The sequence below is a fragment of the Zootoca vivipara genome, chromosome 2 (assembly GCF_963506605.1).
Source record: "Zootoca vivipara chromosome 2, rZooViv1.1, whole genome shotgun sequence".
NCBI lineage: Eukaryota > Metazoa > Chordata > Lepidosauria > Squamata > Lacertidae > Zootoca > Zootoca vivipara.
Window position 1 is genome coordinate 29,885,312 of NC_083277.1, and position 17,624 is coordinate 29,902,935.

The following is a 17,624-nucleotide window of genomic DNA, read 5'->3' on the forward strand; positions in this document are numbered from 1 at the left end:
GGGGGAGCTCGAGTAAGCGCCATCCCACATAATCGACCACAAGACACATGGAAACCATTTGAATGGCAGTGCCCATCAACTTTAGGAGGCCCTGACCCCCTCAAACATTTTAGGGCCCCCCACAAAAGGATCCCAGCCCCTAGGAGTTGGCCCCTATTATCCCTTCTTAACTAGGGTTGCCATATTTCAAAGTGAAGATCCATACAGAAAAGTTGAGCTTTTCTCTATTTTTTTGACCAAGTTGTTGAGCTTTTAAAGCTATTTTTATTGGGGGGGGGCAGCACTGCTGACAGCCCAATACTAAATGTGGCAATGGTCACTCCCTGGAGCAGAAGTCTCTTTGCAAATGCAGTTTAGTAAAATGCAAAGGCCTTGTACTCTCTTCCTGATAGAGATCAGGAACAGAAACAGCTGTTCAGTGAACTTTGAAAACACGTGACTTTTTGTTTGTTTCAACAATGCTTCAATATGGCAACACCCCATGCTATGTGAGGGCCTCACCTGAGGAAGAGCTGATGAAAGAAATATTGCAACAAGGAGCTGGTACAAACACAGCTCCAGGCTCTGTTAACAAACAAACTTCCTCATCCACACACCCAGCTGTGAGCATGTGCAACAGCTCTTTAGACGTTGGCTAATGGCATGTCCCACCAGCTGCATTCATAAAACAGGCAATTTGAGCAGCATTCTCATAACCCACTTACCTAAGAATAAACCCCCTTGAACGCAGTGGGACTTGCTTCTCAGTAGACAAGGACAGGATCACAATGTATATTATTATTATTATTTATTATTTATACCCCGCCCATCTGGCTGGGTTTCCCCGGCCACTCTGGGCGGCTTCCAACAAATATAAAAATACATTAAAATATCACAGATTAAAAACTTCCCTAAACAGGGCTGCCTTTAGGTGTTTTCTAAATGTCAGGTAGTTGTTCATCTCCCTGACCTCCGATGGAAGGGCGTTCCACAGGGCGGGCGCCACCACCGAGAAGGCCCTCTGCCTGGTTTCCTGTAGCTTTGCTTCTCGCAGTGAGGGAACCGCCAGAAGGCTCTTGGCGCTGGATCTCAGTGTCCGGGTTGAACAATGGGGGTGGAGACGCTCCTTCAGGTATATAGGACCGAGGCCGTTTAGGGCTTTAAAGGTCAGCACCAACACTTTGAATTGTGCTCGGAAATGTACTGGGAGCCAATGTAGGTCTCTTAGGACCGGTGTTATGTGGTCTCAGCGGCCGCTCAAAGTCACCAGTCTAGCTGCCGCATTCTGGGTTAGTTGTAGTTTCCGGGTCACCTTCAAAGGTAGCCCCACGTAGAGCGCATTGCAGTAGTCCAAGCGGGAGATAACTAGAGCATGCACCACTCTGGCGAGACAGTCTGCAGGCAGGTAGGGTCTCAGCCTGCGTACCAGATGGAGCTGGTAGGCAGCCGCCCTGGACACAGAATTAACCTGCGCCTCCATAGACAGCTGTGAGTCCAAAATGACTCCCAGGCTGCGCACCTGGTCCTTCAAGGGCAGTTATCCCATTCAGGACCAGGGAGTCCCCCACACCCGCCCGCCCCCTGTCCCCCCAAAACAGTACTTCTGCCGACCCCGGATTTAAAGAATTGCACTTGCCAGGAAACTGCTTTTTTAAAATCTTGTTTTACAGTTCAGTTACAAATGAAGAAGTGTAACCTTTTCATGCAAACAAGTGCCTAAGTTCTCTCTTCTGAAGGAAGTTCTGGATCCAACCAACCCACAAATTATTCACTCAGTGGGACCTGGGATTATGCTTGTGTGAGTAGCCAAGTAAGAAGCCTTTCCTGTACTAGCATTAGGCTTCACACATTACATGAGTGGCGTGTGAGGAGACCACACTAAACTAGCATTGATGCCAACTGGGTGACATCAGAAGAGTCCATTGGCAGAGCATGCTGAACTGGAACGATGAGCACACCAATGCTATGGCTGCAGGTAACGGCCAGGTGAAAAAGAAACCAGGTCTCACAAGCTTCCTTCAGAGCTGCAGCTCACAAAATGTCAGCTTCATGCCTCCAGATTGAGCATAACCAACCCCATCTAGAGAAGCAGTTCTGGCAATCTCTTACCACCATTTAAAGCAGGGGTCGGCAAACTACTGCCCCCGGGGCCGGATCAGGCCCACCTGGGTCCTAAATCTGGCCACACCGCGAAGCCGGAATCCGCCGCGAAGCTGAGACTTCCGGCGATGGCAACGGGAGGAAGAGGCTGAGCGACGGCGGCTCTGCCACTCAAATGCCACACCTGGTTTACCTCAGCGGTGTCTGATTGGCAGAGACGTCCCCACACTGTGTTGAGGTAAAGCAGATGCAGCGTTTGATTGGCAGAGCTGCCACCGCTTGGCCTCTTCCTCCCGTCGCCGGCAGAGCAGTTGCCACTCAGCCTCTTCCTCCTGTCCCCATCCCTGGTGCTCCTGTGGGCCAGAGAGCGGAGCGGACAAGCTTGTTCTGCCTACGCACAAGCAGCAGCAGCAGCGGCAGCGGCGGTGGTGGCAGCCCCTGGGAAGGTAAACGCAGTGGCTGGGGCTGGAGAGGACTACTTGCCCCCTCCCCCCGTGTCACTTCTCCAGCCCGCCACAAGATCTGAGGGACAGTGGACCGCCCCGCTGCTAAGAAGATTTGCTGGCCCCGGATTTAAAGAATTGCACTTGCCAGGAAACTGCTTTTTTTAAATCTTGTTTTACAGTTCAGGTACATAATTGTGAAATAAGGAACAATGTAACTCCCCAACAACGCAGAACATGAGACCATGGCCTTTTCACAGCTTCCCTTTCCTATCATGGGGGCCAACCACCTCCAACTCTCCCACATTCTCTCATTCAGCCAAGGGTGGGATGAAATCTTATCTGCTCCCAATTATTCTGAAATCCAAATGGGTTTTTTTGGGGGGAGGGGCATGTTGCCATCTTGACAGTGACTCCTCTTTCAAGTTCTACAAGTCAGATGACCAGTTCTTGGATTACAACATCCAAGCACAGTCCTGTGGGGTTATGTTTTGCGCAAAACATCCCTGAAATGAACAGACGTTTGGCATGGCCCCCTGAACAGAGTTTGTAAAGACCCTCAGTTGTCTGCGCCCTTTCAGCAGAGTTCTGCTGTCTTGACTTCCACAGTGCCTTATGAGCTCAGAGTGCAGGACTAGGTGGGTCACTGGCCTGATCCAGCAGGCTCTCCTTATGTCCTTCCCTTGGTGTTTAGGAATAAAACAGCGACAGAGGCTACGCACCTCTTTACAGGAAACAATGCCAGCAGAAAATGGAAAAACGTACGGAAAAACAGCAGAACACCATTCGCCTTAAGTTATTCAACTTGCCCATGAAAACAAGTAAGGCAAAATGATACTTACAGTGGGGTAAGTAGAAATGAAGTGCTAAAAACAGCTATAGAAAAAAAACACTGGGATTGCTTACAGGTGCTTAAACGCAGCTAAACACCACTTCTTTACTCATGGTTTCTTTAGTGTTGGATTCCAGTGTTGGAGAGAAAGCAGGTGCTACAATGGTCAGAACCCCATCGAATGCTATATAACTTTTAAGGCACACCAGCACAGCCAGTTTAAACTTGATAGCAGCTCCACTGGCACAGAGTCTCAGTCCTGAAAACCTCTTCTACCTTTCTACTTTCTTCATAAGCCTATTCCTGTAACTCTTGCAAACTTTTGGAGCGATTTACTTATCTTGCTTTTCTTCGTGACTCTACAAAGTACTTGTTTCCTGAAATCCCAAGGGTGTCTGGAAGTTTTGCTCCCTTTAAAACCAGGTACTCCTGCTCACCCATCTTGGTTCTGAGGCTTCTAGCATCAATATATCAGCGTTCTCTCTCTCTCTCAGATTTCTTCCTTGGCATCCCCTCCCCACAATGCTACTTCTGTCCCTAGGGCTCAGATAAATGGCAATCTAGCTTCTGTGAAGGAGCCGTTGTCAAACATTCCTTATCCGAGTCATTGAAATGTTTGTGAACATCCTTCCGCCGTCACCCCAGCTCAGTGAACAGAGGTTACAAACTTCACTGTTACGTGCAGTGCAATACAGATATTTCTCCCACCCCCAGCATTGGACAGTTGTAAAATTAAGAAGGGAAGTTGTTTCAGCCACGTTTACATGGAGCCAATTGAGTGCACTCCTCTAAAGGAATTAAAATGGTTGACCGCACAACCATCTCTCTCAGTAGGCAATGTGAAGAACATGGAACAACAGCAACACATTTTAAATTAACCCCACCCTTCAATAAGGGTATGGGCATTTTCAGCTCTGTAACAGGAACTTTTCTTCAGAATGAACTGCATTTTCAAAGTCAAATAAAAAACTAACCACTTTTTTTGCCTTCTAGCTTTGTCTGGCGTAAACTTGGGATTCCACGAGTTTGCAGTTTTCCTGTCTCAACATCCCAGCCAGCTCCGGTAGCTGCAGCCAATTAATACTTCCCAAATGCTACCGGTTGTGTGGCACACAAATGTGTATTACACAGGGAATTTCATAGTACTTTAGTGAAATCTGTCACATTACACGCTTCAGATATTTGTGACTCACCTGCCTGCAGGAGGAAATGAAGGCCAAGCAAGCATGGCACTTGCAGAATGATCAGGATTTTCTGTTCCTTGGCTATGCTGACCGGATCATTTTGTTAAGCATCTCTTGGGAGTGTTTTCATTTTCAGGAAATCTATGGGCATGCTTCTTCAAAATACAGTTGGGGGCTGCATTTATAATCCTTTGAATGAACAGACGAGCAAGTTGTTCACGGCAAGAAGCTAAACTGGAAATCTATGGTGACTCTGTGGGTCACAGCCCATCCACACAATTTTCAATACCTAACTTTAATGGACATATAGGAGATCTGTAAATATCAACAGATACCGTAATCAAAATCACCAAGTTCATCCAAAATGTAGTTGCCCATTTTTGAAGGGATTGTAGGACTAGTTAGAATTGTTCCATTTAGAAGAATTTATGGGGCAATAATTTTAGAAAACTGGCTATTTTAGTGCCCTGCCCCAAAAATATGTCTGTAGGGTTGGAAAGGCAAAACATTGCATATACACACAGTTATGAAGTCACAGAGAATAACTGGGGTTGTGACCCTCTTAGTTTGGAGAGCAATTCCAAAGCCTGCAGTTCCTACAGAAACCAATCTTCCACTAAGAAGCTAGACTGGGAGTGGGGAACCTCTGGCTCTCCGAATGCTGCTGGACTCCAACTCCAATCAGTCCCAGTCAGCAAGGCGAACTGTGAAGGATGATGGGAACTGTAACATCTGGAGGGCCATAGGTTTCCTATCCCTTTCTAGGCAGTCCATGTGACACACAAATATGAACACACATTTGCTGCAATGGGAGCAATAACTTTCATCTAGAAGTCACTTTGCCTGCCATTGCTTCCCAGCTAAAAAATATACAGTGGTACCTCGGGTTACAGACGCTTCAGGTTACAGACACTTCAGGTTACAGACTCTGCTAACCCAGAAATAGTACCTCGGGTTAAGAACTTTGCTTCAGAATGAGAACAGAAATCGCGTGGTGGCAGCAGGAGGCCCCATTAGCTAAAGTGGTACCTCAGGTTATGAACAGTTTCAGGTTAAAAACGGACCTCCAGAACGAATTAAGTTCTTAACCCGAGGTACCACTGTATAACAAAGCCAGGTGGGAGTTACCATGTGTGCAATAAAAGTTTGCGAGAACCTATGATCTCAAGAAAAAACGTATTACTAAGATCTTGCTCATTTAATACAAATTGTTCCCTTTCTTTCCTGTCATCTGTGTAAGGCGTGTTCCAGGATGTGTCTAACATGTGCTTTGGGCTCCCTAGAGGAATAGCTAGCTCCTTATTCTTGGCACAAATTTTGACAAGCTTCCAACTGAGATTAAAGCATGTAATGGCTTACACTGCTCCTTTAAGCATTGCCTCTACAGCTCTTTGAAGCAATTTCTATGTACGCTGGTTCTCACCCACTGTAGAATCTTGAGTTAGTAGTTTTATGGATATTATCAGCTGAAGCTTTATAACAGATTGTGAACTTTTTGACAATTGTCCTTTCCTATAAATGAGGCAAAGACTAATTAGTTAACATTGGCTCCTTGCTCCTGACTCAAAGTCACACTTGATAACCAGTTGTAATGATTAAAGTCTGCCTGGGTTATGTAGCCTGGGAGAGCAGCCCTGGTTCCGTGGCTTTTCTCTATAAAAAAGCAGGTTCAGGTTGGATTCAGACAACCATTTTTACCCAGCAGTAATTTACATGTAACTGGTTACCTTAGCCCAGGCATAGGCAAACTCTGCCCTCCAGATGTTTTGGGACTACATCTCCTATGATCTCTAGCTAACAGGACCAGTGGTCAGGGATGATGGGAATTGTAGTCCCAAAACTTCTGGAGAGCCAAGTTTGCCTATGCCTGCCTTAGCCCATATAGAAAGACCGAACTATGGGTGATTCCTCTTAAATAGGAGCATGTTCCTCAATGGGATAGCTCAGTCAGTAGAGCATGAGCCCCACGTTGGGCAAAAGATTGCTGCACTGAAGGGAGCTGGGCTAGATGGCCCTTGTAACCCCTTCCAGCTCTACAATTCTATGATACACTTGTATAGGATTGTGCTGCTGGTCACTTTCATAAACTTGCCACATGACATGGAGAGTTGTATTGCATGTCAGATTCAGATATATCATATTAGTACTCTATACCCACACTCAAACTCTGGTTGCTGAAAAGATAACACAACTCTATTACTGAATGGAGACATAGCAATTCCCTTTCAACAGAAAGGTTGAATTGCCACCCTTGACAGGTACTAAAGGGCAGGAAAAATTTGCCTAACCAATATGTGGCTTTGCTCTTCCAGTCACTAGTGTTTAAAGCTACCTTTTACTGCTGCTCTTTAAACCCGTTTCCACTACTTGAAAGAGCCAGAAAAGCACAAAGAATTAAAAACAAACAAACTGATGAACTACATGGTCACAAAGCAGTATTTCAGAGAACGAAACTGTCAGTGTATCATGATGCCACCTTAAAACGTTTCTAATAATAATAATAATAATAATAATAATAATAAATTATTATTTATACTCCGCCCATCTGGCTGGGTTTCCCCAGCCACTCTGGGCGGCTTCCAACAAGACATTAAAATACAATGATCTATTAAACATTAAAAGCTTCCCTAAACAGGGCTGCCTTCAGATGTCTCTTAAAAGTCTGGTAGTTGTTTTTCTCCTTGACATCTGGTGGGAGGGCGTTCCACAGGGCGGGTGCCACTACCGAGAAGGCCCTCTGCCTTGTTCCCTGTAACCTAAGCTTCTTGTAGCGAGGGAACCGCCAGAAGGCCCTTGGCACTGGACCTGATCAGCTATCTAACTGTCTTTGGGATTCTGAAGACAGACTGTCACTCGTAGGATTAAGTACAAAAAACAAAGTCACCTGGTTTGGACATCAGGCTAAGCTAAACCAAGGCTTAGCACAAACATGTGAACTCACAGGACAGAGAGCACAACCATCTTGCTTCTCTTCTCCTGGGTCCTTTTGCCATTGCATCATACTAAGCCGCACTTGGCTTAGCAAATAAGACTGAACCAGGGCTCATGGTGTAGCTCTTTCCAGACTAAGAATGGGCCAAAAATCATAAATAATCCTTCCATCACAACTTGTGGTAAGTCTGGAGAGTGCAGAACCATGAGCCTTGGTTGGCATAACAGCCATCATCCAGCAAACTAAGCCCAGCTGTGGCTTAATTCAGTACAGTGCAGGAAACCTTCTACACCCTAGTACAGGGGTCAGCAACCTTTTTCAGCCATGGGCCGGTCCACCGTCCCTCACACCATGTGGTGGGCCGGACTATATTTTTTGGGGGGGGGGATTAACGAATTCCTATGCCCCGTAAATAACCCAGAGATGCATTTTTAATAAAAGCACACATTCTACTCATGTAAAAACATGCTGATTCCTGGACCATCCGCGGGCCAGATTTAGAAGACGGTTGGGCCGCATCCGGCCCACGGGCCTTAGGTTGCCTACCCCTGCCCTAGTAGTTCACAAGCTTATGTGTTCACACTAAAACATAGTTTCACTAAGCATGACACACGATCCAGTCTAACAAGATCAGCTGTCTACACAGATTTGCTTAATTGAAATATCAATAAATATACACTTTTTTTGCAAGCAAACAAAGTCAATTAAGCAATACCAAAAATCAAACATGGTCTAGAAAAATGCTAGCCCAGCAAACTGACTAGTCCTTTCCTCAACACCAAAGAATAGAAATGCAGGTTTAATTAAATGTTACTATTTTATTTGTGAAAAAACTACAAGCAGAATTCATAAATAGACATTTCTATTTAAAGCAGGAAAATGATAAAGTGGCTTCTAATAACAGTCGTGCACATGCCGGTAACAGGAATATATTAACATCTTTTATTTGCTAGACAAAGAGCAGTGTCCAATATAAATTTTCCGAAAACATTTAAGACCTGTGAATTTTTCTGACCAGTTCACAAAACCACCATTGACACTTTTAGCATGAAGATTAAACAAACTTAACAGGACTGTCAGCTCTAAAGACTTTACAGAGCAGAAAACTTTCAAAAGCGTTATACAAGCTGTCTTTCTGGGCAAATGAAAAATATAGCTCGTATAATACATTAACGTAAAAATCCACAAGATAAAATTATGTATTGACATACTTAAACAAGCATTCTCTATTTGTCTCCAAACAAACAAAGCTAAAGAAATAATGTAACCATCTTTACACAGTAAATTAAGGTTACAAGTCATACACAAGAACAGAACTGCTTGCGCATTAAAAACTGTTCAGCTCCATTGTCATATTCTAAATGTTGGCTCTTAAAACCATTTTTTTTCGGTTACATACAAGCAAAGGTTATTATAGTCAGCAAGTAATAAATTTTCAATAATTTACGTTTACGGTTGTTGTCGTTTTTTTAAAAAAGTAGACTGAAAATGGTACTGATAAGGCAGATGGAAGTGTCTCAATGAATACAACTACTGCCCAATTTTTAAATCTAACTGATTTTTTAACAATCAAAAGATTTTCAATTAAAACTGTCTATCCAATTGGTTTTCTTCTTATTCTAATTGTTCTCTTTGCATGACTATTTCAAACTGAGCAAGCCAAGCAAGCTGTTGTGCGTGTGGTGTGCACGTACGTGTGTGTGTGTGTGTGTGTGTGTGTGTGTCTGTGTGTATATATAAAGTGTAAAAATTGAAACTTGCAAATGTTAACACTGTGCTTTGTCCTCGCCTGCTTTCTGTGCCACTTGCTACCAAGCGTTTCTGGCCTTTCTTCTACACTAGTATTTTAAAAACATGCTCTCAAAACTACTGTATGGTTAACTGAAATGCAGAAAAGTGAAGGAAATTCCATTTTTAAACATGCTTTTCTTTAAAAGAAAAGGGAGGGGTTGTTGTTATCTGTTGCAGAGTTCGCAACGCAACAGCTAAAAATGCGGCCCCCAAAAAAGTTTGAATGCTTAAGCTGACAATTTCAGCCAAATGCAGTTTCAGTCACACCACTTGTGCCAAAGATAGATTTGCATACTTTATTCTAACAGGCTAATATGCCAGAGGCACATTATTTTATTTTATTTTATTTTTAAAAGGGAGAAAACTAAAGAAAACCCAAAGAGGATTTAATTGAATTGGTAAGCCAATAAGCAGTTTGTTACTGTTAAAGCTTTTGTTACCTAACCTAAAGGGCATATTCCACCAGGCAGAACCCACCAACTCCTGCTGCTATGGACTATTTGAATGACGGCCCACAAAAAGCCGCACTAAAATGACTGGAGTAGCAGCACTTGGTGGGTGGTGCTCACCATATTAAGCAATTTTATTCAACACACACAGTTTTTTTCTACTCCAAAGGCCTTATTCTAGGAAGCCACTGAAGATGCACTCCCATTGCCCATAGATCAGGTTTATGCTGGGAAGGGGCCAAATGCATATAGGCCTAATTCTTTCTGGTTTGTTCATTTTTAAAAAAGCTGTGCAAAATACACACATCTGGGACTTAAGTTCAAAACATCTCTTTAAAAATTATTATTTTTTCTTTCTCCAAAAATAAATTATGGCTGACCAATTTACCTCCCTGAGATCCTTTAAAGGAATAGGAAAACTTGGAAAAGGAATGTCTTTACAATATCATACCAATACTAAAAAATGTGGATCGATGTGGACTATTAAAAACTACACCTATTGTATTTCAGAGCTTACGAGAATCATCTGGTTTTCCTTTGGTTCTTGTTTCTTTTTTTCTTTTTAATAAATACTTTTAAGAGTAAGAGTTCAAAAAAGAATAATTCGATATATGAACAGTGAGAAACCCACCATGTTCAGAATTGAACTGCAGCTGCAAAGGCACTGCTCTGCTAATCTTACCTCTTTTGAGCAGAGCGGCTTTTATTCAGTTAAGCATAGGTTAAACTTTAAGATTGATATGAGAGGAGCTTGTGTTTGTTGGTACTTAAAACTAATCTGATAAAAATGCAACTCTATACAACAGAAATAATTTATATATTTCAAGCAAGAAATTAGCACAGCAATTTTTCTAGCACCAAGTTCTGCCAAGTGGCCCACCGGATATCCATTTTGATAATTGGAAAAGGGGCTACTGAAATTACAGCAAAGCACTCCGGGTCGCCTAAAAAAGCACACACACAATGAATTTTCTAAAACAGTGTTCCATCACTTCATTCTAGTGTTTTAAGCAGGGTAACATGTGAGCAAGGAAAAAACGGCAACACAATCTGAAACTGGAAAGCAGCTTACACACAGAAAAACCTTTCTAGAAAGAATAAGAAGCTATTTGGCCATTCTGCTCCTAGCTTGCCAATATTGCAAGTTCTTCTCAACTTTAGCTCCCATAGCAGTTTATTTTATCTAGACATGTTTAAACACCAATAAACCCAACGACTGTTGTTGTTGTTTTTAAAAAGAGATCTCTCAGGATACACAATGAATTAATTAGAAATGAAAGAGCAGAGTCAGACATAAAATATTTGCATCGAGAATAAGCTGTGTGGCATAGTGGCCTGGTTATGATAGCAGGGGCAAGGGTGGCACCCTCAATATTAGGCTGTTGGCTGCCTTAAATCACAAATGCTAGCAGATATCCCCTGCCCCGTAGATATTCAATGTTACCCCCCATAACCGATACAGATCTGGACAATGGCTAGATAAAAAGTTGTGAAACAGTTAAAGTGAGATCAGTTATGCAAGAACTAGGCAACGTTAATGTGCAGCCATCATGTACATTAATACTAGGTATTCTGAAAACAGTGTAGACTGCAGTTTTTAAAATTTGTACGCTACTGTAGGAAAAGGCTGGAATTTTATTGTTTTGTAGACATCCTACTGGGAATGCAAGTTACCTGGAGCACCGTTTGGATTTTTAAAAAAGGAACAGAAAATAAGAAAATAGACATCTATCTTTGTCCAGTACTCTTCAGCCAAAGCACAAGAAGAAAGCCAGGTCCTACCTCCATTTGAACCTCCAGGAACACTCTGTTAATCTAAAACTGGTTCCGGTTTTGTTTCAGCACTTTCCAAAGGGCACTCACCGTCCCAGATCTTAAATTGTTTCACTTCACAGTGTTTCCAAGCACCAGCGTTTCCATGTATTGGTTTCAAATAACCCTATATATATTTTTTATTTATATATATATATATATTTATTTATATATATATTTATATATAATTTATATCAAAACTGATAGTACACAGTATAACTGGAAGAATAGGGAGAACTGAACTCAACAAGATATGCTGGGGTGGGGGTGGGGGAGAAGAATGAGAGGATGTAGTTTGTGAATAAAATAAATAAAAATCCTCCTGCAGCCCTCCCTTCCCACCTGCATCACATCCCCTCACCCAAAACAAAAACAAACAAAAAAAAGCTTGCAATGTTCATGGGGGAGGGGGGGACTGTGCACAGCAGATTTATAAAAAAGTAGAGTCAGGAGCACATCCAATTATAAATGATTGTTAGGAAAATCATATAAAACAATGGAATACGTAAGTGTCAAAAAGTAATTGTCAGGGTGCGAAATTCATCGGTGGCCAGATGCCCCATAGCCTTCTCAAACAATCCTGGTATCATCAGTTTAAGGGGACGGTGTCCATAAAGTACGTTGAAGCACAGGAAGAGGAAGAGAAAAAGTGGCATTGGCAGCTTTCCCAGGACCATAGCCTAGTGGACAGATGGAATATTAGAATTTCATACCCTGATTTCATTGAGTTCCCCACAATTCCATGTGCAATTCTCAGAAGGTTTCATCGTTGACTACGGACAGGTCGCCCTTTGGCGTGGAGGAGCGGGACGAGCCCTTGTCTGTGCTCTCTGAGCCTGAGCTGCTCTGATTCTGCTGTTCTGATCCTGCACTGGAGGTCACTGTCGATGAAGATGTGGAGGAGGAACGAGTCTTTTCTTTAAAGTCTGTGATAATTACTGTGACGTTTCCCACTGTGACTGCCAGCTGCTGAGCGGTACTTCTGTCCACATTTTTCAGTCTGGGCCTTAAAAATAATAAAGAATAATCGTAAAAAAGAATACCAATTATAGACAACAGATGAGCCTTCTGTTAAAATGTGTTGTTTTTTCTCAGCTAACTTACAAGGAACAGGTCTAAAGACAGCAAAGGTATCAGCCCACTGATGAATGGCTATGCATTAAACGAATCAACTGCTGCCCCTCCTCCCACTCAACACCTGACCTTTTGCTCTCTCTAAATCAGGCATCCCCAAACTGCGGCCCTCCAGATGTTTTGGCCTACAACTCCCATGATCCCTAGCTAACAGGACCAGTGGTCGGGGAAGGTGGGAATTGTAGTCCAAAACATCTGGAGGGCCGGAGGTTTGGGGATGCCTGCTCTAAATGATGAGTCCAGAAAGGCCTTGCCAAAGCATGCTCAATCCCCAGTGAGCACACATAGCTGGGGAATCAATTTTGGGAGCTTGGCCAGAAAGAACGGAAATATGACAAGAGCAATCTAGGTATCAAGAAAGCCTCACGGCTCCCTTCCGGAATACAAGGATTCTGTGCTTAGAATTTGTTATCTTGTAAAGTGCCCCAAAGCCGTGATTTTGCAATACAAAACCACAAGAAAGCACCTGTGAGTGGTGAAGTCATTTGCAAAGGGGATCTCTCCCGCTACAAACACCACAGGCACCAGCACAACTTGGCATTCCTTTCCACCTGCTGGGAATTTATACAGAGAAGCAACCCAAATAAGCCATGTAGAAAATTGCTCAATAGTCCCCTCTGAATATGCCTGGAGAAAACAAGGTTTGAAAAATTCACAATCATCATGCAAATCGTTAGTTCTGTCCTGTCTAGAAATAGAAAGTTGGCAGTTTATAGCTCATGAACCTTAGCAAGTTCACGCTATCATGCAATCAACATGCCAACTCATAAGGCATCCGCTTACATTACATGTGGCTGCAGTGCATTCATCCTGTAACAACAACACAGTACAAAGAAGTGGATTCATTTGAAGGCAGTCCTGCATTTTTAACTTCTGTAATTAAGATCTTAAGAAACCGTGAGTGGCTGCTTTGCAGCAGCTAAAAAATGTACTCTATGGGGAGATTTGGGAGGAGTTCAAATCTTAAATAGCTGACTCAAGGTAAGAAGAGTTAATACAACTAGAACCAGTAGCAGTTTTAAAGGAGTTATTTTTATAGGGATGCCAAATTTAGTCCAATGCAGACTCTTCTCCTAGTTTGGTGATTTTGCAACACCCAGACCTTAATTTAAATATATGACCATTTAAGCTAAAGATATGAGGTCAATCTCCTGCTGGGAAGTATGGGTTGTGGACAATAATCCTTACACATAGGAACACAGTCAGCACCACAAAACTTTAATCTGCAAATGAGGGTTTGTATACAACCAAGTTCTACTCAGAGTAGACCCTTTGAAATTAATTGATCTAACCCATGGCCAAGAATTTCAATGTATCTACTCCAAGTAGCCCACAGTTTGGAGTACCTTATCTAACTATGCCAGCAACAATAAGGATATTGACCCTGAACCTCCTTTTACCCTTATCAATTCTTAGTATTCCCAGTTCATATCTGTATTGGATTTGAAATTGTTTTTATATATGCAATTGCTCTAAATTTCTTTTTATTGTACTGCTAAATTGCTTTGAGGTGCTTCATAGGAAGTGATTCAAAAATGAGTATCTTATTATATAATAAAATTAATAATACAAAGAAGTCACTGAGATGATGGGGGAAATATGTCATCTTCAAATAAGCCTATCTCCTAGTGCCAAGGGAACAAAAGCTTGCTTTTTGTGCCAAGGTAACTAAGTGGTCGCTTCCCCCTTCCTGAAATTCTCAACTCTACAGAAAACCATCTCCTAGACCCACAGTCTCCAACAATAAAGCAAATGCATATGGAAATAGTTCTGTCTCCTCTCTGCTGGCCTGCTCTGGAGGTTCTTCTCACCTGCCCACCCCAAGTCAATGGGGTGCCGGGGGAAAGCCCTGCTGCTCAAGCAGAAGTCCTTGCACAGAGCTTCCACTGGTGGGACTCAGCCGGTTGCCAAGCAAACCAAAGCATCAAGCATAGGGCTTGCAAAGCCCCTTGCACAGCATTTGCAAACCACCCAGAAATCAGCTAGTTGTTGGATGCTTGGGAAGTGCTGCAAAAGGGGCTTTGCAGACGCTGCTAATTAGGAGTGTCTGCTAAGCCCCTTTTAGCCAAGACCCACTCTTACTTGCCACCTGTAGGTGGGTGTGGCTTGCCCCGAACAGCCTAGCAGGCAAAATGAGGCCTGGCGAGCCACATTTGACTCGCAGGTAGGATGTTCCCCACCCTGCCATATAACTTTAGGCAGGCTGGGATGCTTTAATAAAGCAGAGCGCCACATAACATCTTTCCACAGCCCATCTTTCCTAATTCCAATGTGCTTATGCTTGATGACGCACCATGCTGAGGAACACCCTCGTGGCGCCCTACTTTTACTCATGCAGAGGAAAAGGAATTTCAGGTCAGGGTTTGAATGGCTCAAATCTAGGTTTAACATCTCTCAGTAATTTTGCTTGCTACCTGCTTGTTTGTGTACTTTAAGCACATAGGGTATTTAAAAAGTCAAAGTTAAAAATATGCCATCAAGTAGTAGCCACAACCCTAAACAAGGAAACAAAATATTGTGAAAAAAATGCAAATACCGTTTCTAGATGAGTAGAGCTTGAAGTTCTTGCGGGAGCTACTCAGTTTTTAAAGGATTTAAAACAAAAAGGAATATCCAGTGCTGCATAGCACTAAAAACATTTTCATCCTATTACTCTACAACTGCCAACACAGTAGCTTTCCATTAAAGGCAAACTTGACGGTAGTTGCCCCTCCACCCAAAGAACAAATCAGAGAAAGGAAAACTCAATTTACCAACTGAAATAAAGCTTTAAATGGTTCAAATCACATCAGCTAAGGTGCTACAACTGTCTGGAAGATATTCTGTCTGCATGTTTTATAATGAAAGAAACAACATTTAGATGGCATTAATGGTCATTTCACATGTTATCTTAACAAGATAACTCATAATACTGCCAGAAAAAGAAGTAGCCATAGAATCTGGATTTGCTACCTTGTTCTCTCCGGCAAAGATTCCCCCCGCTCTCAACTGCATTCAAGAACAATTAAAAGAAAACTAGACATTGTGGTATTTTTCTTATTTTTTTCTGGGAAAAAGCAGGTATTATGATAGTAAGTATAAGTAGTGGGTTGGGAGGGGGGCTTTGGTAGAAGGCAAAGGAAGGACTGAAAAACGGATTGACATTCCGAGTCACCTGTGGCAGCTCTTTTAAGAAGGAATGGTGTTTGGCTTCCACATGTGCATTTTGTTCTGGGGTACTGACACCCAAGCCTCAAAGGAACTACCCTTTCCTTCCCATTTTGATGAGAGCCCTATTGATGGGCAATGGAATCAGACCTCGCAAAGAAGGCCGCAGTCTCTACTGTGGGGGTGATCTTGTGAAAGGGACACTGCTATTACCAGTATATAGGTTTTAGCCTGCCCGACAACCTGCAGGTCCCAGCACACACAAGTTATAGAATGACCCAACATTCAGTGTCCACAATCTAGTATACAGTATCTGAATTGGTGAGCTGAAGTTATCCCTAATTATAACGCCACAACTATCAGAAAATGGCAGTGCAAAGTAATAATAATAATAATTTGAGGTACAATTCAAGGAAGTAAGCTAATGCATGGGTTGCAAGGAAAAATTACACACACACACCCCCAATTCAGTAGCATGGAACCTAAATATTTTCCCACTCCAAATAGAAACGCTAATTCAGCAAGCCTATAATCATGCAGTTCTTTACTTTAAAACAGTTACCTTGAGGTATGATTTGAGTCACTGGTCTTTGTTGTCATATTCCCAGACTGTATACTGTTTGCTTCACTTGGGGGATCTTTCACAATATCGGACTTTGGCCTGAAAGAAGGAGACAAGAAGAAATGCTAAAGGGCTTTATCCTGTAATAATATCAACTTTGAAACTTTGACAACTTGTGCCAGAGTGCGCCTTCACACCCCCAGCCACAACGCAATGAACGCATGCAACTCTCCCACTAGTCAATAAAGCTACAGGCTACAGTTACAGAAGATAATAATATACTTTCCTCTCCACCTACCCTGGAAAAGGACAAAACATGTCAAGTGAATCAAGAGATTGTGGTGACACGGGCAAGGGAAGAATGACTGAATAAAATCATCTGAGCGTCAGAGGAAATGTGCCTGGAAATTAAAGGTACTCTGGATCTGAGTGGGATTTCAAGGCTGAGAGAACAAAAGTGTACATTTCTAGGAATTAAGGATACATATTTGATGAGATCATTTGCATGAGGATACAGAGAGGGGGGGGGGGGAAGGTCCAGAAACATACTTGGTCTTCTTGCTGGTACTCTTCTTTATAACACTTTGACTAATTTCTTTTTCTTTTTCTTTTTCTGGTTTTTTCTCTTCCTGCTTTTCCACCTTCTCTTTCTTCTCCTTTTTAGGAGGTGGTGGTGTAGCATATTGCTGAGCAACTTGTTGTGCCACAAGCTGAGAATTTATCCTAGGTTTCCTAAGAGGTGAGATATTGGGGGGGGGGAGTCAGTGACTTTATTTATAAAAAGGGTGAGTTAGACTGTAACCAAACATCAATAAAAACAAACATATCAAAACAAACAGTATTTCTAAGTGGTACATTCACATGTTAAAGGTATGGTTCATGGTACTTAACTTTCTGAATATTCCCTGTAAGTCATACCTTGGTTAAAGTATGTCTCGGTTTGACTATTTTCAGTTTAAGTACTCCATGCACCTGTCTGGAACGGATTAATCCACTTTCCATTACTTTCAATGGGAAAGTTCGCTTCAGGTTAAGTATGCTTCAGGTTAAGTACGGACTTCCGGAACCAATTACACTCATACCTCGGGTTAAGTATGCTTCAGGTTGAGTACTCCACGGACCCGTCTGGAATAGATTACAGTGGAACCTTGGTTTACGAACGCAATCTGTTCCAGGGAGGCGTTCGTAAATGGAGGCATTCGCTCCCCGAAGGCACGCTTCTGCGCGTGCGTGAAACACCGATAGAGCTTCTGCGCACA

General features: G+C 42.6%; 1 protein-coding gene across 1 annotated transcript in view; it reads right to left on the reverse strand.

Annotated features, from left to right (window-relative positions):
• Window positions 1–1,574: 1,574 nt before the first annotated feature.
• RYBP (RING1 and YY1 binding protein) overlaps window positions 1,575–17,624 on the reverse strand; it is a 55,018-nt gene continuing 38,968 nt past the window's right edge. The window contains exons 3-5 of the mRNA XM_035106631.2: window positions 16,915–17,097; window positions 16,366–16,464; window positions 1,575–12,528 (exon numbers count right to left, since the gene is read on the reverse strand). Of these exons, the coding sequence (XP_034962522.1) occupies window positions 12,276–12,528; window positions 16,366–16,464; window positions 16,915–17,097 (535 nt within the window). The 3' untranslated portion in view covers window positions 1,575–12,275. The remainder of the gene's footprint in view (window positions 12,529–16,365; window positions 16,465–16,914; window positions 17,098–17,624) is intronic.